This window comes from Tachypleus tridentatus, chromosome 11, assembly GCF_004210375.1.
Source record: "Tachypleus tridentatus isolate NWPU-2018 chromosome 11, ASM421037v1, whole genome shotgun sequence".
Lineage (NCBI taxonomy): Eukaryota > Metazoa > Arthropoda > Merostomata > Xiphosura > Limulidae > Tachypleus > Tachypleus tridentatus.
The window spans coordinates 33,259,936-33,281,701 of NC_134835.1; the positions used below are offsets into that span (position 1 = coordinate 33,259,936).

The 21,766-nt window shown below is 30.3% G+C and overlaps 1 protein-coding gene across 2 annotated transcripts in view; it reads right to left on the reverse strand.

Annotated features, from left to right (window-relative positions):
* LOC143231889 (ceramide synthase 1-like) overlaps positions 1–20,603 on the reverse strand; it is a 41,670-nt gene extending 21,067 nt beyond the window's left edge. Inside the window, exon 1 of one of the 2 annotated variants that reach the window (XM_076466665.1) lies at positions 20,323–20,603. In XM_076466665.1, coding sequence (XP_076322780.1) covers positions 20,323–20,577 — 255 coding nt within the window. In that variant the 5' untranslated portion in view covers positions 20,578–20,603. Of the gene's footprint in view, positions 1–12,548; positions 12,572–20,322 lie in introns of those variants that run through there. The other variant, XM_076466666.1, reaches the window with a different exon arrangement.
* Positions 20,604–21,766: the final 1,163 nt, after the last annotated feature.

Genomic DNA, 21,766 nt, shown 5'->3' on the forward strand with positions numbered 1-21,766 from the left:
CTATTGATAGAAACCCTTGTTGAATGGTTTGTCATGAAAAAATGGTTACTTTGTCAGAATGAGGCGCTTAAATACAGTACCTACATAGAAAGCACATTGAAGATGGTTGAAAATTTTGTATATTGAAATTTGCCTAGGGCATTTGAGTCCGGTATAAAAGACTGGAACAAGTGTTTTCAATGCTTAGACAGACAAAAAGTGAAAACCCTGAATATTGAGAATTACCTACCTTATCAATAGAGGTAGATATGTTTTGGAAGATATGGAATCCAAAGATGTTTCCTGTGAACGGAATTATTTAATTTCTATTGTGCATATTGGTGTATAAAGACATTAGAATAATGGGCAAAAAGTGGAAACCCTGAATATTGAGAAATACCTGTATTATCAATAGAAGTAAACATGCTTTGGAAGATATGGAATCCAAAGACATTTCTTGCATATAGAATTATTTAATTTCTATAGTGCATATTGGTGTATAAAAAGACATTTCAATACTAGCAATAAAAGACCTTATAACAACAAAACAAAAATAAATCTGGAATTACTTCTGCAGTACTTTCAAAGAATGAAGTGGGAAATAACAAAAGTAGACAAACACACAAACACTTACATATCTGTACAGCACTGTACGAAACAAGTGGATACTATTAATCATTTGTAAAATTAAACAAACTCAATTTATTTGATAGATTTAATTGGCAAAGTATCCATGATGAAATTTAGTTGAATGGATGGCAGCTGCCTATTGTAGAAACATAAATACAGAAGAGGACATTTCAAAAGTCTTCACCTTTCATCTTCAGAGTGCCCTCAGCTTATTGTAGAAATATGAGTTGATAACCAATTTAAAACAATTACCCAATGTACCTAAATTACCTAAATTTGGGGTTGTATGCATTACCAACATTTGAATTACTCGTCTGATAAGCAAACAACAACACTAGTAAACAGGCATTCTTTTTTTTTAATTTCAAAACCATTGAATAATGGTCCATTGTTCAATAATTATGTGGCATGAGACTGGTATAAAAAATTTTACAAAGTATCAGGTACATGCACTTAAAAACCACTGAGACCTTCAGTAAACAGAATATTAAAATATCTATAAAAAAGCATTATGAAGTAAATATGCAAACAACTTTTATACATAATGTATAAAGTAAATTTACATGTAAGTATGTTCTTCTACCATAAGAGCCTAAATAGAATCTGTCCTTGAAAAGTGGTTCAACAGAAAGAATAGGTTAGTACCACTACTACTACAGTTACTTCATGTACATGTTAGGTAAATATAAATATTTACGTTAAGGAGTTTATATCTAACAATTTATGCTTTTCATTGGTGGTAAAACTGGTTTGATAGTTTTACAAGAAATAAATATACATTTTTGTCATTCAAGAATTTGAGAAAAGAACAAAAAAACATAACAGGTATTAACAGCAATGACACAGTTTGGTGATTATACATTCCAAACTAGATAATGCAAGTTGTCTTTTTTCAATACCAACTTTCAACTGTTTTGTAGAAGTACTTACCCTTATTACCTCTTTCAACCAATGAACTTACAGATGTTAGAGGGAAAAGGTACATGAAAAGCAAACAGTTAATAAAGTAATCATTTCATTTAAACTACGATAAGAAATTTTCCTCATATATAATACTGCCGAAAGATATGTTTACTCTTAAGTCTTGCAAATTAGCTATAAATGATATAATAATGTCATAAAAGTACTTTAGGTTAGCTATTATGGCCTCTACATTAATAAAAAGCTACATAATATACAAGGTTGTAGTACACAAATTAGAGCTTAGCTTATAATGTTACGTGTTTACTAGCTAATCAATAACCCCATTCATTTTATTACTGCTTCATTATTGACATTTTAATATTTGAGACTTAAGCATAGTGACAACAGTGACATAACAGACAAGATGATCACTTTGAACAAACAGAAAAGTAGCAAACTAAAGAGTACAGACACTTAACTTGACAACAGTGACATAACAGACAAGATGATCACTTTGAACAAACAGAAAAGTAGCAAACTAAAGAGTACAGACACTTAACTTTTCATCATCCCAGTGATTATTGACCAAAAATATTTCAGAACATGAACATTCTAAATGAGAGATTAAAGAGAACAGATTTCCTCTGAATTAGTGTGTTTTGACTTCATTGCATTTGACGATATATAACATGCCTTAATGTTTATCATATGTTGGAGCATAACTAGGTCAGGAGCAGTACCTAGAGCTATGGGCATCATATTTGATAGGTACAAAATGACCTATTTTGGTCATTTTGTTACCTATCATTGCCATGGCTCTATACTAATTGCCTGTTCCTGACAACATATGATAAACATTAAGGCATGTTATATATCGTCAAATGCAATGAAGGTATGGTACTTTAAAATAAATACAGAAATTAGTCAAATGGAAATAGACTGAGGCTTTTAGATTTGAAAATAAAGATAAAACTTCATACTTTATAAAAGCTATATCTTTGTAATATCAGTTTTTATAGGCTTTCTTTTAGGTTACGTGATGGAAGAGTTTTTTTTGTTATTACACACAAATAAAACTCCTGTTATCTTTCTACACATTGATATTTTACACCTCATTTAAAATCCCAAATATGAAGGGATATTAACTGGCTTTAAAAGCATATAAAGCTGCCAAACAATTCTGAAATTAATACAAGACATGCAGACACCATAATCAAGAAAGTTTTGAAACCACAGTTTGATGAACATGGCAATTGTTTCTTCTGGTATCAACTGACAAAAAATTGTTGCTTGTAGACGACTATAAGTAACGGTAACACTCACATTGCACCATTCAAGAGCAACAGAACTAAGAATCTTCCCCAAATAAACAGCTTCACATTCTACTGTGGAAATATATAACACCATTTAGAAACGAAACTACTAAAATTGACTCAACTGCATACTGTTATTGAACAAATACCAGTGTTAAAACTTAAGATACAAAATAAATATTCATGTGCTAAAAAATGTTTTGGCATGGCTATAAAGAATAGAAATATTTATATATTACTAGTATTTGATATCTTTCTATGCTTCCCATTTTCTAGTGCTACATGAAGGACAATGTTGTTGTTGGTTTTGTTTCTTGTTGCTGTTTTTGTTTTGGTGGGGGGGGGGTAATATTTTAGAAAAGTTCTGCTCATGTACTTGTGTAAATTTTAAAAAATCTTAGTTATGTTACAAAATGTTACCAAAAACAACAACAATGTACTCTACCACTGTGGATAAATTACACTAAACAAACAGAGAGAATGATATGATATGCAAATTGAAAAGAGGGAAGGAAAACAAATGTCTCACTTACATATACAGTGAGACTACTACTAAACAAATATGTCTCACTTACATATACAGTGAGACTACTACTAAACAAATATGTCTCACTTACATATACAGTGAGACTACTACTAAACAAATATGTCTCACTTACATATACAGTGAGACTACTACTAAACAAATATGTCTCACTTACATATACAGTGAGACTACTACTAAATAAATGTCTCACTTACATATACAGTGAGACTACTACTAAACAAATATGTCTCACTTACATATACAGTGAGACTACTACTAAACAAATATGTCTCACTTACATATACAGTGAGACTACTACTAAACAAATATGTCTCACTTACATATACAGTGAGACTACTACTAAACAAATATGTCTCACTTACATATACAGTGAGACTACTACTAAACAAATATGTCTCACTTACATATACAGTGAGACTACTACTAAACAAATATGTCTCACTTACATATACAGTGAGACTACTACTAAACAAATATGTCTCACTTACATATACAGTGAGACTACAACTAAACAAATATGTCTCACTTACATATACAGTGAGACTACAACTAAACAAATATGTCTCACTTACATATACAGTGAGACTACTACTAAACAAATATGTCTCACTTACATATACAGTGAGACTACTACTAAACAAATATGTCTCACTTACATATACAGTGAGACTACTACTAAACAAATATGTCTCACTTACATATACAGTGAGACTACTACTAAACAAATATGTCTCACTTACATATACAGTGAGACTACTACTAAACAAATATGTCTCTCACTTACATATACAGTGAGACTACTACTAAACAAATATGTCTCACTTACATATACAGTGAGACTACTACTAAACAAATATGTCTCACTTACATATACAGTGAGACTACTACTAAACAAATATGTCTCACTTACATATACAGTGAGACTACTACTAAACAAATATGTCTCACTTACATATACAGTGAGACTACTACTAAACAAATATGTCTCACTTACATATACAGTGAGACTACTACTAAACAAATATGTCTCACTTACATATACAGTGAGACTACTACTAAACAAATATGTCTCACTTACATATACAGTGAGACTACTACTAAACAAATATGTCTCACTTACATATACAGTGAGACTACTACTAAACAAATATGTCTCACTTACATATACAGTGAGACTACTACTAAACAAATATGTCTCACTTACATATACAGTGAGACTACTACTAAACAAATATGTCTCACTTACATATACAGTGAGACTACTACTAAACAAATATGTCTCACTTACATATACAGTGAGACTACTACTAAACAAATATGTCTCACTTACATATACAGTGAGACTACTACAAATATGACTAACTCTCACTTACATATACAGTGAGACTACTACTAAACAAATATGTCTCACTTACATATACAGTGAGACTACTACTAACAAATATGTCTCACTTACATATACAGTGAGACTACTACTAAACAAATATGTCTCACTTACATATACAGTGAGACTACTACTAAACAAATATGTCTCACTTACATATACAGTGAGACTACTACTAAACAAATATGTCTCACTTACATATACAGTGAGACTACTACTAAACAAATATGTCTCACTTACATATACAGTGAGACTACTACTAAAAACAAATATGTCTACTACTTACATATACAGTGAGACTACTACTAAACAAATATGTCTCACTTACATATACAGTGAGACTACTACTAAACAAATATGTCTCACTTACATATACAGTGAGACTACTACTAAACAAATATGTCTCACTTACATATACAGTGAGACTACTACTAAACAAATATGTCTCACTTACATATACAGTGAGACTACTACTAAACAAATATGTCTCACTTACATATACAGTGAGACTACTACTAAACAAATATGTCTCACTTACATATACAGTGAGACTACTACTAAACAAATATGTCTCACTTACATATACAGTGAGACTACTACTAAACAAATATGTCTCACTTACATATACAGTGAGACTACTACTAAACAAATATGTCTCACTTACATATACAGTGAGACTACTACTAAACAAATATGTCTCACTTACATATACAGTGAGACTACTACTAAACAAATATGTCTCACTTACATATACAGTGAGACTACTACTAAACAAATATGTCTCACTTACATATACAGTGAGACTACTACTAACAAATATGTCTCACTTACATATACAGTGAGACTACTACTAAACAAATATGTCTCACTTACATATACAGTGAGACTACTACTAAACAAATATGTCTCACTTACATATACAGTGAGACTACTACTAAACAAATATGTCTCACTTACATATACAGTGAGACTACTACTAAACAAATATGTCTCACTTACATATACAGTGAGACTACTACTAAACAAATATGTCTCACTTACATATACAGTGAGACTACTACTAAACAAATATGTCTCACTTACATATACAGTGAGACTACTACTAAACAAATATGTCTCACTTACATATACAGTGAGACTACTACTAAACAAATATGTCTCACTTACATATACAGTGAGACTACTACTAACAAATATGTCTCACTTACATATACAGTGAGACTACTACTAAACAAATATGTCTCACTTACATATACAGTGAGACTACTACTAAACAAATATGTCTCACTTACATATACAGTGAGACTACTACTAAACAAATATGTCTCACTTACATATACAGTGAGACTACTACTAAACAAATATGTCTACATATACAGTTACATATACAGTGAGACTACTACTAAACAAATATGTCTCACTTACATATACAGTGAGACTACTACTAAACAAATATGTCTCACTTACATATACAGTGAGACTACTACTAAACAAATATGTCTCACTTACATATACAGTGAGACTACTACTAAACAAATATGTCTCACTTACATATACAGTGAGACTACTACTAAACAAATATGTCTCACTTACATATACAGTGAGACTACTACTAAACAAATATGTCTCACTTACATATACAGTGAGACTACTACTAAACAAATATGTCTCACTTACATATACAGTGAGACTACTACTAAACAAATATGTCTCACTTACATATACAGTGAGACTACTACTAAACAAATATGTCTCACTTACATATACAGTGAGACTACTACTAAACAAATATGTCTCACTTACATATACAGTGAGACTACTACTAAACAAATATGTCTCACTTACATATACAGTGAGACTACTACTAAACAAATATGTCTCACTTACATATACAGTGAGACTACTACTAAACAAATATGTCTCACTTACATATACAGTGAGACTACTACTAAACAAATATGTCTCACTTACATATACAGTGAGACTACTACTAAACAAATATGTCTCACTTACATATACAGTGAGACTACTACTAAACAAATATGTCTCACTTACATATACAGTGAGACTACTACTAAACAAATATGTCTCACTTACATATACAGTGAGACTACTACTAAACAAATATGTCTCACTTACATATACAGTGAGACTACTACTAAACAAATATGTCTCACTTACATATACAGTGAGACTACTACTAAACAAATATGTCTCACTTACATATACAGTGAGACTACTACTAAACAAATATGTCTCACTTACATATACAGTGAGACTACTACTAACAAATATGTCTCACTTACATATACAGTGAGACTACTACTAAACAAATATGTCTCACTTACATATACAGTGAGACTACTACTAAACAAATATGTCTCACTTACATATACAGTGAGACTACTACTAAACAAATATGTCTCACCTTACATATACAGTGAGACTACTACTAAACAAATATGTCTCACTTACATATACAGTGAGACTACTAAACAAATATGTCTCACTTACATATACAGTGAGACTACTACTAAACAAATATGTCTCACTTACATATACAGTGAGACTACTACTAAACAAATATGTCTCACTTACATATACAGTGAGACTACTACTAAACAAATATGTCTCACTTACATATACAGTGAGACTACTACTAAACAAATATGTCTCACTTACATATACAGTGAGACTACTACTAAACAAATATGTCTCACTTACATATACAGTGAGACTACTACTAAACAAATATGTCTACAGTGAGACTTACATATACAGTGAGACTACTACTAAACAAATATGTCTCACTTACATATACAGTGAGACTACTACTAAACAAATATGTCTCACTTACATATACAGTGAGACTACTACTAACAAATATGTCTCACTTACATATACAGTGAGACTACTACTAAACAAATATGTCTCACTTACATATACAGTGAGACTACTACTAAACAATGTCTCATATGTCTCACTTAAATACATACAGTGAGACTACAACTAAACAAATATGTCTCACTTACATATACAGTGAGACTACTACTAAACAAATATGTCTCACTTACATATACAGTGAGACTACTACTAAACAAATATGTCTCACTTACATATACAGTGAGACTACTACTAAACAAATATGTCTCACTTACATATACAGTGAGACTACTACTAAACAAATATGTCTCACTTACATATACAGTGAGACTACTACTAAACAAATATGTCTCACTTACATATACAGTGAGACTACTACTAAACAAATATGTCTCACTTACATATACAGTGAGACTACTACTAAACAAATATGTCTCACTTACATATACAGTGAGACTACTACTAAACAAATATGTCTCACTTACATATACAGTGAGACTACTACTAAACAAATATGTCTCACTTACATATACAGTGAGACTACTACTAAACAAATATGTCTCACTTACATATACAGTGAGACTACTACTAAACAAATATGTCTCACTTACATATACAGTGAGACTACTACTAAACAAATATGTCTCACTTACATATACAGTGAGACTACTACTAAACAAATATGTCTCACTTACATATACAGTGAGACTACTACTAAACAAATATGTCTCACTTACATATACAGTGAGACTACTACTAAACAAATATGTCTCACTTACATATACAGTGAGACTACTACTATAACAAATATGTCTCACTTACATATACAGTGAGACTACTACTAAACAAATATGTCTCACTTACATATACAGTGAGACTACTACTAAACAAATATGTCTCACTTACATATACAGTGAGACTACTACTAAACAAATATGTCTCACTTACATATACAGTGAGACTACTACTAAACAAATATGTCTCACTTACATATACAGTGAGACTACTACTAACAAATATGTCTCACTTACATATACAGTGAGACTACTACTAAACAAATATGTCTCACTTACATATACAGTGAGACTACTACTAAACAAATATGTCTCACTTACATATACAGTGAGACTACTACTAAACAAATATGTCTCACTTACATATACAGTGAGACTACTACTAAACAAATATGTCTCACTTACATATACAGTGAGACTACTACTAAACAAATATGTCTCACTTACATATACAGTGAGACTACTACTAAACAAATATGTCTCACTTACATATACAGTGAGACTACTACTAAACAAATATGTCTCACTTACATATACAGTGAGACTACTACTAAACAAATATGTCTCACTTACATATACAGTGAGACTACTACTAAACAAATATGTCTCACTTACATATACAGTGAGACTACTACTAAACAAATATGTCTCACTTACATATACAGTGAGACTACTACTAAACAAATATGTCTCACTTACATATACAGTGAGACTACTACTAACAAATATGTCTCACTTACATATACAGTGAGACTACTACTAAACAAATATGTCTCACTTACATATACAGTGAGACTACTACTAAACAAATATGTCTCACTTACATATACAGTGAGACTACTACTAAACAAATATGTCTCACTTACATATACAGTGAGACTACTACTAAACAAATATGTCTCACTTACATATACAGTGAGACTACTACTAAACAAATATGTCTCACTTACATATACAGTGAGACTACTACTAAACAAATATGTCTCACTTACATATACAGTGAGACTACTACTAAACAAATATGTCTCACTTACATATACAGTGAGACTACTACTAAACAAATATGTCTCACTTACATATACAGTGAGACTACTACTAAACAAATATGTCTCACTTACATATACAGTGAGACTACTACTAAACAAATATGTCTCACTTACATATACAGTGAGACTACTACTAAACAAATATGTCTCACTTACATATACAGTGAGACTACTACTAAACAAATATGTCTCACTTACATATACAGTGAGACTACTACTAAACAAATATGTCTCACTTACATATACAGTGAGACTACTACTAAACAAATATGTCTCACTTACATATACAGTGAGACTACTACTAAACAAATATGTCTCACTTACATATACAGTGAGACTACTACTAAACAAATATGTCTCACTTACATATACAGTGAGACTACTACTAAACAAATATGTCTCACTTACATATACAGTGAGACTACTACTAAACAAATATGTCTCAATAGTGAGACTACTACATGTCTTACATATACAGTGAGACTACTACTAAACAAATATGTCTCACTTACATATACAGTGAGACTACTACTAAACAAATAACAAATATGAGACTACTACTAAACAAATATGTCTACATACATATACAGTGAGACTACTACTAAACAAATATGTCTCACTTACATATACAGTGAGACTACTACTAAACAAATATGTCTCACTTACATATACAGTGAGACTACTACTAAACAAATATGTCTCACTTACATATACAGTGAGACTACTACTAAACAAATATGTCTCACTTACATATACAGTGAGACTACTACTAAACAAATATGTCTCACTTACATATACAGTGAGACTACTACTAACAAATATGTCTCACTTACATATACAGTGAGACTACTACTAAACAAATATGTCTCACTTACATATACAGTGAGACTACTACTAAACAAAACAAATATGTCTACACTTACAAATATACATATACAGTGAGACTACTACTAAACAAATATGTCTCACTTACATATACAGTGAGACTACTACTAAACAAATATGTCTCACTTACATATACAGTGAGACTACTACTAAACAAATATGTCTCACTTACATATACAGTGAGACTACTACTAAACAAATATGTCTCACTTACATATACAGTGAGACTACTACTAAACAAATATGTCTCACTTACATATACAGTGAGACTACTACTAAACAAATATGTCTCACTTACATATACAGTGAGACTACTACTAAACAAATATGTCTCACTTACATATACAGTGAGACTACTACTAAACAAATATGTCTCACTTACATATACAGTGAGACTACTACTAAACAAATATGTCTCACTTACATATACAGTGAGACTACTACTAAACAAATATGTCTCACTTACATATACAGTGAGACTACTACTAAACAAATATGTCTCACTTACATATACAGTGAGACTACTACTAAACAAATATGTCTCACTTACATATACAGTGAGACTACTACTAAACAAATATGTCTCACTTACATATACAGTGAGACTACTACTAAACAAATATGTCTCACTTACATATACAGTGAGACTACTACTAAACAAATATGTCTCACTTACATATACAGTGAGACTACTACTAAACAAATATGTCTCACTTACATATACAGTGAGACTACTACTAAACAAATATGTCTCACTTACATATACAGTGAGACTACTACTAAACAAATATGTCTCACTTACATATACAGTGAGACTACTACTAAACAAATATGTCTCACTTACATATACAGTGAGACTACTACTTATATATACAGTGAGACTACTACTAAACAAATATGTCTCACTTACATATACAGTGAGACTACTACTAAACAAATATGTCTCACTTACATATACAGTGAGACTACTACTAAATAAATATGTCTCACTTACATATACAGTGAGACTACTACTACTACTGAGATAATAAGCCACACTTCTAATTAGAATATACTTGCATTAAAGTTTTAAAACTTTTCAAGAAATGTATCGGACTTCTAATAACCACATTTAAAGATAGCACCAACTAAATTCTCTTTCAATACTTCAGCAACAATACATTGTTTTGAAATTACAGTAATTATTCACATCATCTTACAAGCCATGACTTAAACACAAGCTTCCTAAGAACAAAGATTAATTAAGTATTTTAAAATACTGTTCTCCCTTCAGCAAATGAGTTGAAAAAAAAACATATAATATTTATCAGAAATAACAAATAAGCGATGAAATGCAAAACTGTTGAAAATCATTGTTTTAGACTTTGCATTTTTTTTCCCAAACGTGGAAAACAAAAACGCTTTATGGCAGATGCAGCAGAGGGAAAATAATATTTTATTTTAAAGTTAGCCCAAATACTGAGAAGAGTTAATCAATTTTAGGCTTTGAATTTCAAAAAAAGGGTAAGAAAATAAATGAAACATGCATTTCTAAAGTCCTTTAATACATCAAGGAACTTTTCCATTATTAGTTAACACATGGCACTAAATACAGATCAGTTTCATTTCTAAATACTAGTAAATCCCTGCAAACAGTAAGATTACAAAATTAAATGAATTTTCTTAGTGGTACAATAAAAAAAAGGTTGAATTCAGTCTTAAAGTATTAAAATTTTATTAAATATAATTAAAAATCTGCACCATCTGCTCAGTTCAAATTCTCTCTGTTTCCATTTGTCACTTGATAAACATATCATGTACATGTAAATACACGAGTGAATTACAAAAAAAAATAGTCAAAATTCCAATACGTTTATTCACCCGTCTATTTCTTGATGAGGGTGTCTCACACACACAAAACACGTTAATGGGTGAAGAAAAATTTGTGTGATTTTTCTCTTACAGGCTTACAAGGTCCTCCTTATAAATCAAACCGTGCAAAACACTAGGAAAAATATTTTATTTCACTTCCCAAACCTTTGATCACACAATCACTTTAGGCTTTCTCACTTTCACACATAGACAAGTTTAACTAACAGAGCACATACCAGCTAAATCTAACAAGCTCACTAAATAAAAAGATAATTTGATAATTACATGGTGACATCTTTCAAGAAATATTTACATACAGTCTTTAAGGCTTACCGTGCAAAATATCCTATTTATGGAACAGCTGTAACAAATAGAAATAATCTAATAGTTGAGAATAATTTTATTCAATCTACACCCATCATGAAGAAAGGGTGCCCACAATCTCTACAGTAGCATCACTTTCTCTTTTTATTTTCCACAAGTCACAAGAATAAACTTCATTATAAACACAAGATCTCCAGTTAAACTTCATGAACCAAATTTAGGTCAACATCCTACACTTACAGTTTATTTCTTCACCCTGGGAAGACACACGTACACTTTTATGTAAGGACATAGATGATGGTACTTAATCACTTTAAAAAGATACAAGTTATGAAACTGAACAAATCAAGATCTATTTTGCTTGTTTACCACTATACAGATGAAAAGTTTTTCGATGAATGAAACAATGTATCATTATGGAATAGAATGGAATGGCATAGATTCATGATCAACACAACCATATTATCTTACGTCTATGTACATGTACAATGTATTAAATATACATACATCTACCTAATTAAAAAAACACTACCTCCTATTATTGCTTTAGATTACTATGAAATATAAAGGTCACAATAAAAAACTTAAGTCAAAAATAAGTGAAGTAATTCATACAAACTAGCTGAACTTTATCAGGGTACACTTAAAAATACAATGCATAATAATCATATATACAACAGTAACAAGATGCCTTTATGTCTAGACCATAAGAATGCAAACCAGCTACAAAAATACGTACCAGCTTAGCTACACGTATATGCAGCACTTACAATGAATTGTAAATGGTTCTTTTCTTTAAAAAAAACAACAAAAAACCTACAAAATTATTCAGTTTACTAGTATTTTTTTCTAAACAGTTTTTAGTATAATCTCCATGCACTCATTACAGGCACAGTGTATTATTCTTAGCTTCTTTACTAGGGTATATTGTTTCTTAATGATACTTTTCATGAACTGATTCAACCAATATTATTCCAATGAAAGTAAGTAAACTAAACTCCTGTAGGTGCCTTACACCCACAATGTGAAGCCACATGAAAACACAAGATCTATAAAAACTTATACATCTGGCTATTTTACAAAAATAATGCTATATATTTACAATCTAGTCATCTTTTTACATCACACTTACATACACACACACACACCAAAAAATATACAGATGTATCTTACAATACATATTTATAATATACATTTACCTATATATGTCAGACATGTACATTTAGTACATATGCCTACACATCTTATGTATACATATTACATGAACAAACCTCATAAAATGTTTTTGTTGGTTTTTTTTTTAATTAAATTTCTTCCCCGTTTACTATATATATTTATAAAAGCACATATATAGGTACAGCAGAAATGTAAAACTACTAACACAGTGACCCTCAAAAGTAAAGGGTGTTCGGAAAGTCACTGTGCACTTATATATGTATATGATTACAAAGCTGCACAGTGACTTTCCGAACACCCTGTACAATGAAGCCCTGAAATAAAGACAAAAAAAGCAAACAAGAAACACATCTCAAAAGAATTCAAATCATAACACAAAAGTACATATTTGTAGAAAACTTTCTTACCCCAAAAAATGCTAAGTAAAATGTTAAAAAAATTAAGAGATTTGTTTTCATATAAGCCTACAAGTTTCTAATACCCCATTTACTGATTTTTAATTACTAACTATTCTAACCACTAGAGATAGTTTTAATGCATTTTTAAATCTGATTAAACATTATGTGCTTTTCATGTGAGAAAAAAAACAACATGCAAGTCTCATTTATTTAAAAAAGTATATTATTTTCATTTCATTACTTTCAAACATCCCTTTCCACAATGACAGAAATTTGTAAATAATTGTAAGATAACAACAAAAGAGTAATAGAGGTTGTCAACAGCAACCTGAACTTTCAGTAGATACTCATATTTCCCAAGATTTATATTTGTGTGCTCCTAATAACAGCTCATAAAAATTCCTTCTCAATAACAACTTGATTCACTTGAATAAACAGTGTTTCAAAAGATCAAGCTGTGTCACATAATACTATTCCAACTTATAAATAAACACAGAGGTGTAACATTTGAAATTTATATTTGGAGAAAGGAAATTGAGAGAATTTGTCTCTCGTGAGACAAACAAAAACAAACTCTTGTGCTTCATTAAAAGAACTTATGATGTAGGTACGCTTACCAACTAATAAAACTACAAGTAGCGTAAAACCTTCGCTCCAATGTTTAGTTGTGGGAAGCAGTTCTTTGAAACTATATATAAATGAATTTTATGGTAAGAAAGTGTTGTCTCTCTGTATAAAACTACAGTGACACCATAAAACAATACCTAACTTTAACAAACAGATCCATGAGGATTAGTACTTTCAATTACTTGAACAATTTTGTACATTTTAATAAGGTCACCTCTTATCCCTCTTTTATTATTGTAAGAAATAAGAAATGTTAAACTGTTACCATGAGATAACCTTTAAATCCTCAGGAACCCATTCTAATAAGTTAATATCCTTTCTTAAATAAAGAAACTAAAACTCTACACGATATTCTAAATAAGGCATAACTAGTAATTTGTATGAAAATTACCTATTTTGAAAACTCAGCCATCTCAATAGAAACCTTCCGACTAGCATCCTTAAAGTCCTTGCTTTAATATACAGGCTGTGCAGTTTTGTAATCATATTTTATTCAGTCTATTTCAAGCCAGCAACTGATAGCGGTGTTTAAAAACAAAATAAGAAAGATCCATGCCTGTATTGATGCCAATGGGGTCACTTTCAACATTGTTTATAATTGTCATTCATATTTACCTCCTGTATTCTATATTGAAACATGTCTGTTAAGTGCACAGTGACTTTCTGAACACCCTGTATATTGCTTACTTAAAGAATGCTAAAATCTTTATTGTTCTGACAAATATCAGCTGTTTCTGACAAGTGTTTCAATGTTTTATCTTTTTTAAACAAATCCCTATAGTTCTATAAACCCACAATCCTATTTTTCAATTAAAACTTTTGGTACTTGCCTCCAGTTTTCTTCATTTCCTTAGTACACAAATTAATTTTATATTATTTATCCATTTTTTTCTGTTTCCTTAAGATTGTGTATCTTAAATTAAAAGTAACTTTTCTCTTCCTAAATCTGTCCTACACTCTACCTCATTACTGCATTTCATTGAACATAGAGCTAGGCCCATTGCTTCAAAATTGGCTTTGTGAAACTAGAAAATAAAACTTCACATAATTTCATCCACACATTTAGCCAGATGTTAAACCTAATTATGCAACAATCACTCTTCCTCAAGTGTTCTCCTACTTTAACTTTTATAACAGTATCACTATTTGTGGCAAAACTAATAGAAAATGGATCCTTCTGTGGTTGGTTCCATGCCTATATGACATAAAACCAATCTGAACCATTTCAAAAAACTTCTATTATATTTTAAACAATCTCAATCAATCTGTACAGGTCTCTCATGACTATAACATCAGTATCCTAATTTGTAAGAACTCAATAACATGATTTCTTATTAAAACACTGTCTGTTCAGGTGGCCTGTAACAAAAACCTTCTACTCATAAAACCTCTGACTGTAACCAGAATAAATCTATATTTACCATTTCTTTTCTTTAGTACAAACAGGCTATAGTTTATCTGTTCTCTTATATAGAATGTAATTTCACTTTTTTGTTTAAGTCTTATATTTGTTAAATAACTTACAATCTGAAATTTCAAAGTAACTCAATTATCAAATGTTATCTAAATCCAATCATATTTTGTTTACATGTATGTTTGAATGTTATTAAATACATTGAAGGCATTTACTTAATGAAATGAGTCTGATACATATACAACAATTATTTGTGCAGTGGCTGTTTTCAACATAGAAAGTAAAACTTATTAAGTTTAGTATTTTTAATAATAAAAACTTTTCAATAACTTATAAAGCCAATAAACATGTTTTTGGTATATATTTTAACTAAATATAAAAACTGAATTTTAGAACAAATCATAAAAAAATGTTCTGCTGAAGGTTATTTAGAATTTTTCCTTTGTATTAAAACAAATAGAAGAATAAGTGCAAATTTCATAAGCTTATCTTGTATTGCATTTTACATATAAACCTGTATATACTCTTAGTATTTTGTCAGATTCAATATTAATTTCAAATAGTAATTGCAATTATCTTTCAGCACAAAAAATCAGCTTGATTTATTCATGATCACTGAGTACATGACTAGTATACATGTAACAACTAAACACATATTGTGTTACTTATTATGTGCTGTATGCATTCTGAATGGAGATTTTTGCCATGGCCAACCAGATGCAAATATATTATTGGCTAATACAATTCATGAACTTGCAACATTTATACTATGAAACTTAATCTTGTCTGAAAAAAAACAAAAACTATGTAATATTAGTTAAACATCACGAAAACATTATGCAGTGAATAAAATTAGTCCTAAAGTAATCACTAAATCTCCAGAATAAGATACACAGGTAGGTTAGTGTTAACAAGTCAGAACAAATTTAGAATTATAACATAAGAAAAATATAACAATAAATCCTAAATTATTAGAAAGTCAAAGAAAGCGAGAGTCAGTAAATCTTGTGAAATGAAAATATACTTCTAGAGTAAGATAAAAAAGATGAACAAATTAGATCATTAGTTTGAATCACAAGTCTGTAACCCAAACAATATTCAACATACTGGATCTTACTATCATGAGATTCTTCCATTCACATTTTAACACACATTTAACTGCTATGTAAAAATGTGAACATAACAGAAATGATAATTTAAAAGTTTATTTCACATAAAGAAAACTTTACAACTGCTTCAATATTTTGGTATTTTCTTAAACATCTCTCACAAAGATGAGCAGAAAGTATCTTCTTGAATAAAAGATCACTTACAAGTAGACACTACTTATGTGTCACAAAGATGAGCAGAAAGTATCTTCTTGAATAAAAGATCACTTACAAGTAGACACTACTTATGTGTCACAAAGATGAGCAGAAAGTATCTTCTTGAATAAAAGATCACTTACAAGTAGACACTACTTATGTGTCACAAAGATGAGCAGAAAGTATCTTCTTGAATAAAAGATCACTTACAAGTAGACACTACTTATGTGTTTCACTTGAAAATTTTGTTTTTTTCAGTATATCATACTTTCATTCCAAAACTATATCACATTAGCATTTTTGTTACTCTCAATATGCTTAATGCAGCTAAAATTTTATTTCAACATACAGTCAAGGCTACCAATGAGTGCTACCACTTGCAGTGAATTCAAATTAGGTGTTTATAAATACATCTGTTGTGGCATTACACTGAATATTTTGTTGTTTATAAAATTAAGCTAGAACTTTGACAAGAGTAGTTCTCACACCTGTCAAAATGGGCAAAAATTTAAACAATTGAGATTTTAACATTTCCATAGCACTTAAGTTCTAAGGTAATAAAAATTTAACTAAAATTAAAAAGGAACAAAACTAACAAAAAACCGACCAAGTAATGATTCAGAAAATAATTACATTTATTTTACATAATGCACATCTTAATCTTCAGAGGAATGTTCAGATTAACATGATATTAATTATATTTAAGTAACACCAGCAAACTACACTATATACAAACAAAAAGTCCTGTCAACATTTATCCAACACTACATCATTAAAATTACTCTATTCTACATTTTCAATTACTTAAACTAATTTAAAGCATTTTAGCAAAATACAAATCCTTTACCATTAAAATATATTTCAATAAGCAACCTTAATATAACGCCATGAACAAAAATATCCATTAAGAACTTAAAACATGATTTTGAATTTTCAAACTAAAGCATTTAAGCTTACACACTGAGCATATTTTTTGTGACAAATTTAAATTTGCTGTAAAATTATAATTCCTTCATACAATGCCTTTCAAAAATACAACTTTTTTTTTTAAAGTATACAAGGCAAAATAACAAACATGATAGTACAAATACCCTTAAGGTGAAACAAGCTAATGTTGTGTTTATTCAGTGTATTTTAATTATATCAATAAAGAAATGACTATAAGATTGAAATTTTAAAATGAGCTGTTCTAGGTTAAAAGAAAATAAACAAATTTGGTCATTTTCCTCATACTACTATTACTACAGTATCTTTACATGAAAAACATACAGCAATACATGAAGTGTATCTGGCTATTGGATTTAGTGTTAGCTCCAGGATTTTTTTACATCCAGTGTGAACTATCTTGTGGTTGTGCAGATTTAAAAAGAAGCAGCTTTCAAGGATGTCATTAATATATTTTTTTCTATCTCCCCCACATGACAATACTATGTTCAGTTAATAACACAACTTTTTAAAGAATCATTTTAATGCGAAAGAAAAAGACTTACTGTTGAGCTACAATGTAACACATGCTAACTAGGTACCTTACACAATTCAAGTAAAAAAAAAAAAGAAGAAAAATACCCAATATTATAATATGTTTAATGAATCTGAATAATATTAAGCAGTCAATCAGTGCACCACTTGTATGTGGCAATACCACTGCTTTAAAGTTAAACCACCTGGCAAATGAAAATCAGACCATTATTAAAATTTCAGTTACAGTTTTTGAACATGATGGTATAATGGTGAACTGTGAAGCTATCTGGCTGATATTTTTCACAACAAAACATTGTGAAGATTCTTTATGGATTCTCAAATGTATTAGAAATATACTTGTCTTCAGAAAAACAATGGGTTGAAAAGAAGACAATGTATTACAGATACATTGTGTGTTTGTTCATCTTCACATTCCCTCTACAGTTTTAGAGCTGGCAGGACCAAACTTGACAGATGTACCCAGAGTGATTTCAGGTAACTTATCTAAATGTTGCAAACAGAAGATCACTAAGAAATGACAGGCTTAGGTGTAGGTTTTCAGAGTCACTGAACCTCTTTCTGGCATCAGGTATTATGCTCCTGTCCTCCTCCCAAGTCCTAGGAGCAACATATTTAAAACTAACCTGATCAAATTTGGCACACATGCTTGGGTACCATAAGATGCCCAACACCTCTCACTATTGTTTTATTTGAAGAGGAGTAACCCCTCTTGGGGTAGCAAATGGAAGCAATTCGAGATGATAAAAGAACTTCATCAGTACACTTGAGCCTCTATAAATAATCCCAGAACCTATGAACCCCACAGCAAGCCATAGGTATTTCATGCTAGTATGTATCTAACACTGAAATATATACATATATAGTTGTAAAATACATACTGAAATGTTCAGTTATTACTATCTTCAAAGTTCTCACATCTACAGCAAACATAATTTTTAAGCTTCCTTACAGTATCAAAATGTAAAAATACTATTGAGTAGGAAATATAAACTCTCCACTCATTTATAATAAAATAGATTATTAGTAATTATATTAAACTTAAGACTTAATCTTTAAAATCTCAGCTACGTGTTTAAAATAACAAAAATCTATCACTGTTACATTTAGTTTTACTTTTGTCCGATGTCAGACGCATATAGAAACATCTGATGTAGTGTTATATTTATTTACACATTTGTACATCAGTTATGTATATAAATCATAATTCGTAAAGATTAGAAAAACTTCCCTGTCTGCACTGATTTGTAGGAATCTTTACCACAGAATTTGTTCACAAGTAATACTAATAGTATCAAATAATTTCCCAGAAAAATATATTTATTACCTAAAATAAAAAAAGTTTTGTATCAGTAGCGTCACTAACTCTACACTATTGTAATCACCTTAAACATCAACTCGGTGCATATGTGGCGAACCAAGGTCCATGCTATTGCCAGAAGCAAAATCGTTAAGACACATGACAAATTAAAATGCCAGTAATTCTTGATGTCACGCCATGTCCCCACTGGAAAGTTATAATTTGGGTCTTTCAGTTGCTTATAACTTTCAATAATATAACTGTAAATACCAATAACAAACTCATAATAAGAAGGAATGCGTTCCCACTCAACCAGCTCTAACCCACAATCTGAAGCCATCTTTCATTACATTGTGAGCGCCCTCTTTCGACAGGTATTATTATCTTTATAAACCGAGGTAACAACAACATAAAACCAAGGCCATGAACTTCTTTTCGTCGCCTGAAGGGGATGGCTGAACTCGTCAAGTAGCTACCAAATTATTATTAAAGTTATATGGTGTTTCTTCAAATACTGGTAATGTGTACAACAAATAATATTTTAGATTTTCATATACAAATTCTTAATAAATGTTTTCTTAAATTAAGATTATGTGAATAGTTTTAAATATTTTTAGTAGTTTATATTGGCAAAAACCTAGATACAATATTAATTTAATGCATATGATAAGAATATGACTATTAACTTGATGGGTTTTACATCACTTGTAAAAATGTCGTGAAATAGCTACATGGTTATCAGATAGCAATGGTTTCAATATCCCCAAGCAATGTATTAACACGGTTATATATCACCAGGGATCAGTAACTTCACTACCTTAAAAAAAAACTATTAATGTTGAAATTAGTATTTGAAACACTAAATTGAAACACACATTGGTATGTTGTACATATTTAAAGAGGTCAAAACTGGTCCTTATTCAAACAAAACTTCTAATTAATAGTAAACTTTTGTAAGATGTGCCCACATAATTTACTAACAATATGCAGTTTTGAAACAGCTATTTGTGGGATAATAGAATTATTTCTGTACAACATTTTGCCTTAAACAGTGAAAAATGATCACGTATGACATTTAGGGTACGAAGTAAATTTATTTATCACCAAATTGATAAAAAACATACAATATAATGCAAAGTTAATTTAGATTTTGAATTAAATCCGTTGCTCACAGTTTATGATAGAAATAGATAAATCTCAAATATAATAGAAAATACCCGATTACAGAAGGGAAAATATTTCATTTTGAAAATGTTTAGTTAATAAACTTATTCTTTTTCACTTTGAGAACGTATACGCCTAGCGGTTGTCGTGCTCGTTCTGTGAAATGAGAGTTCGTGGCCTGTTGCCACAAAAACACCCTTTGCACCTTTGGTCATAAGAGAATTGTTGTTGTTTGTAATTAATCGCAAAGATATACAATAGGCTATCTGTGCTCTGTCCAGCACGGGTATCGAAATCCGGATTATAACGTTGTAAGTCCGTAGACATACCGCTGTGCCACTGGTGAGCTCTTGAGAGAGTCCCAA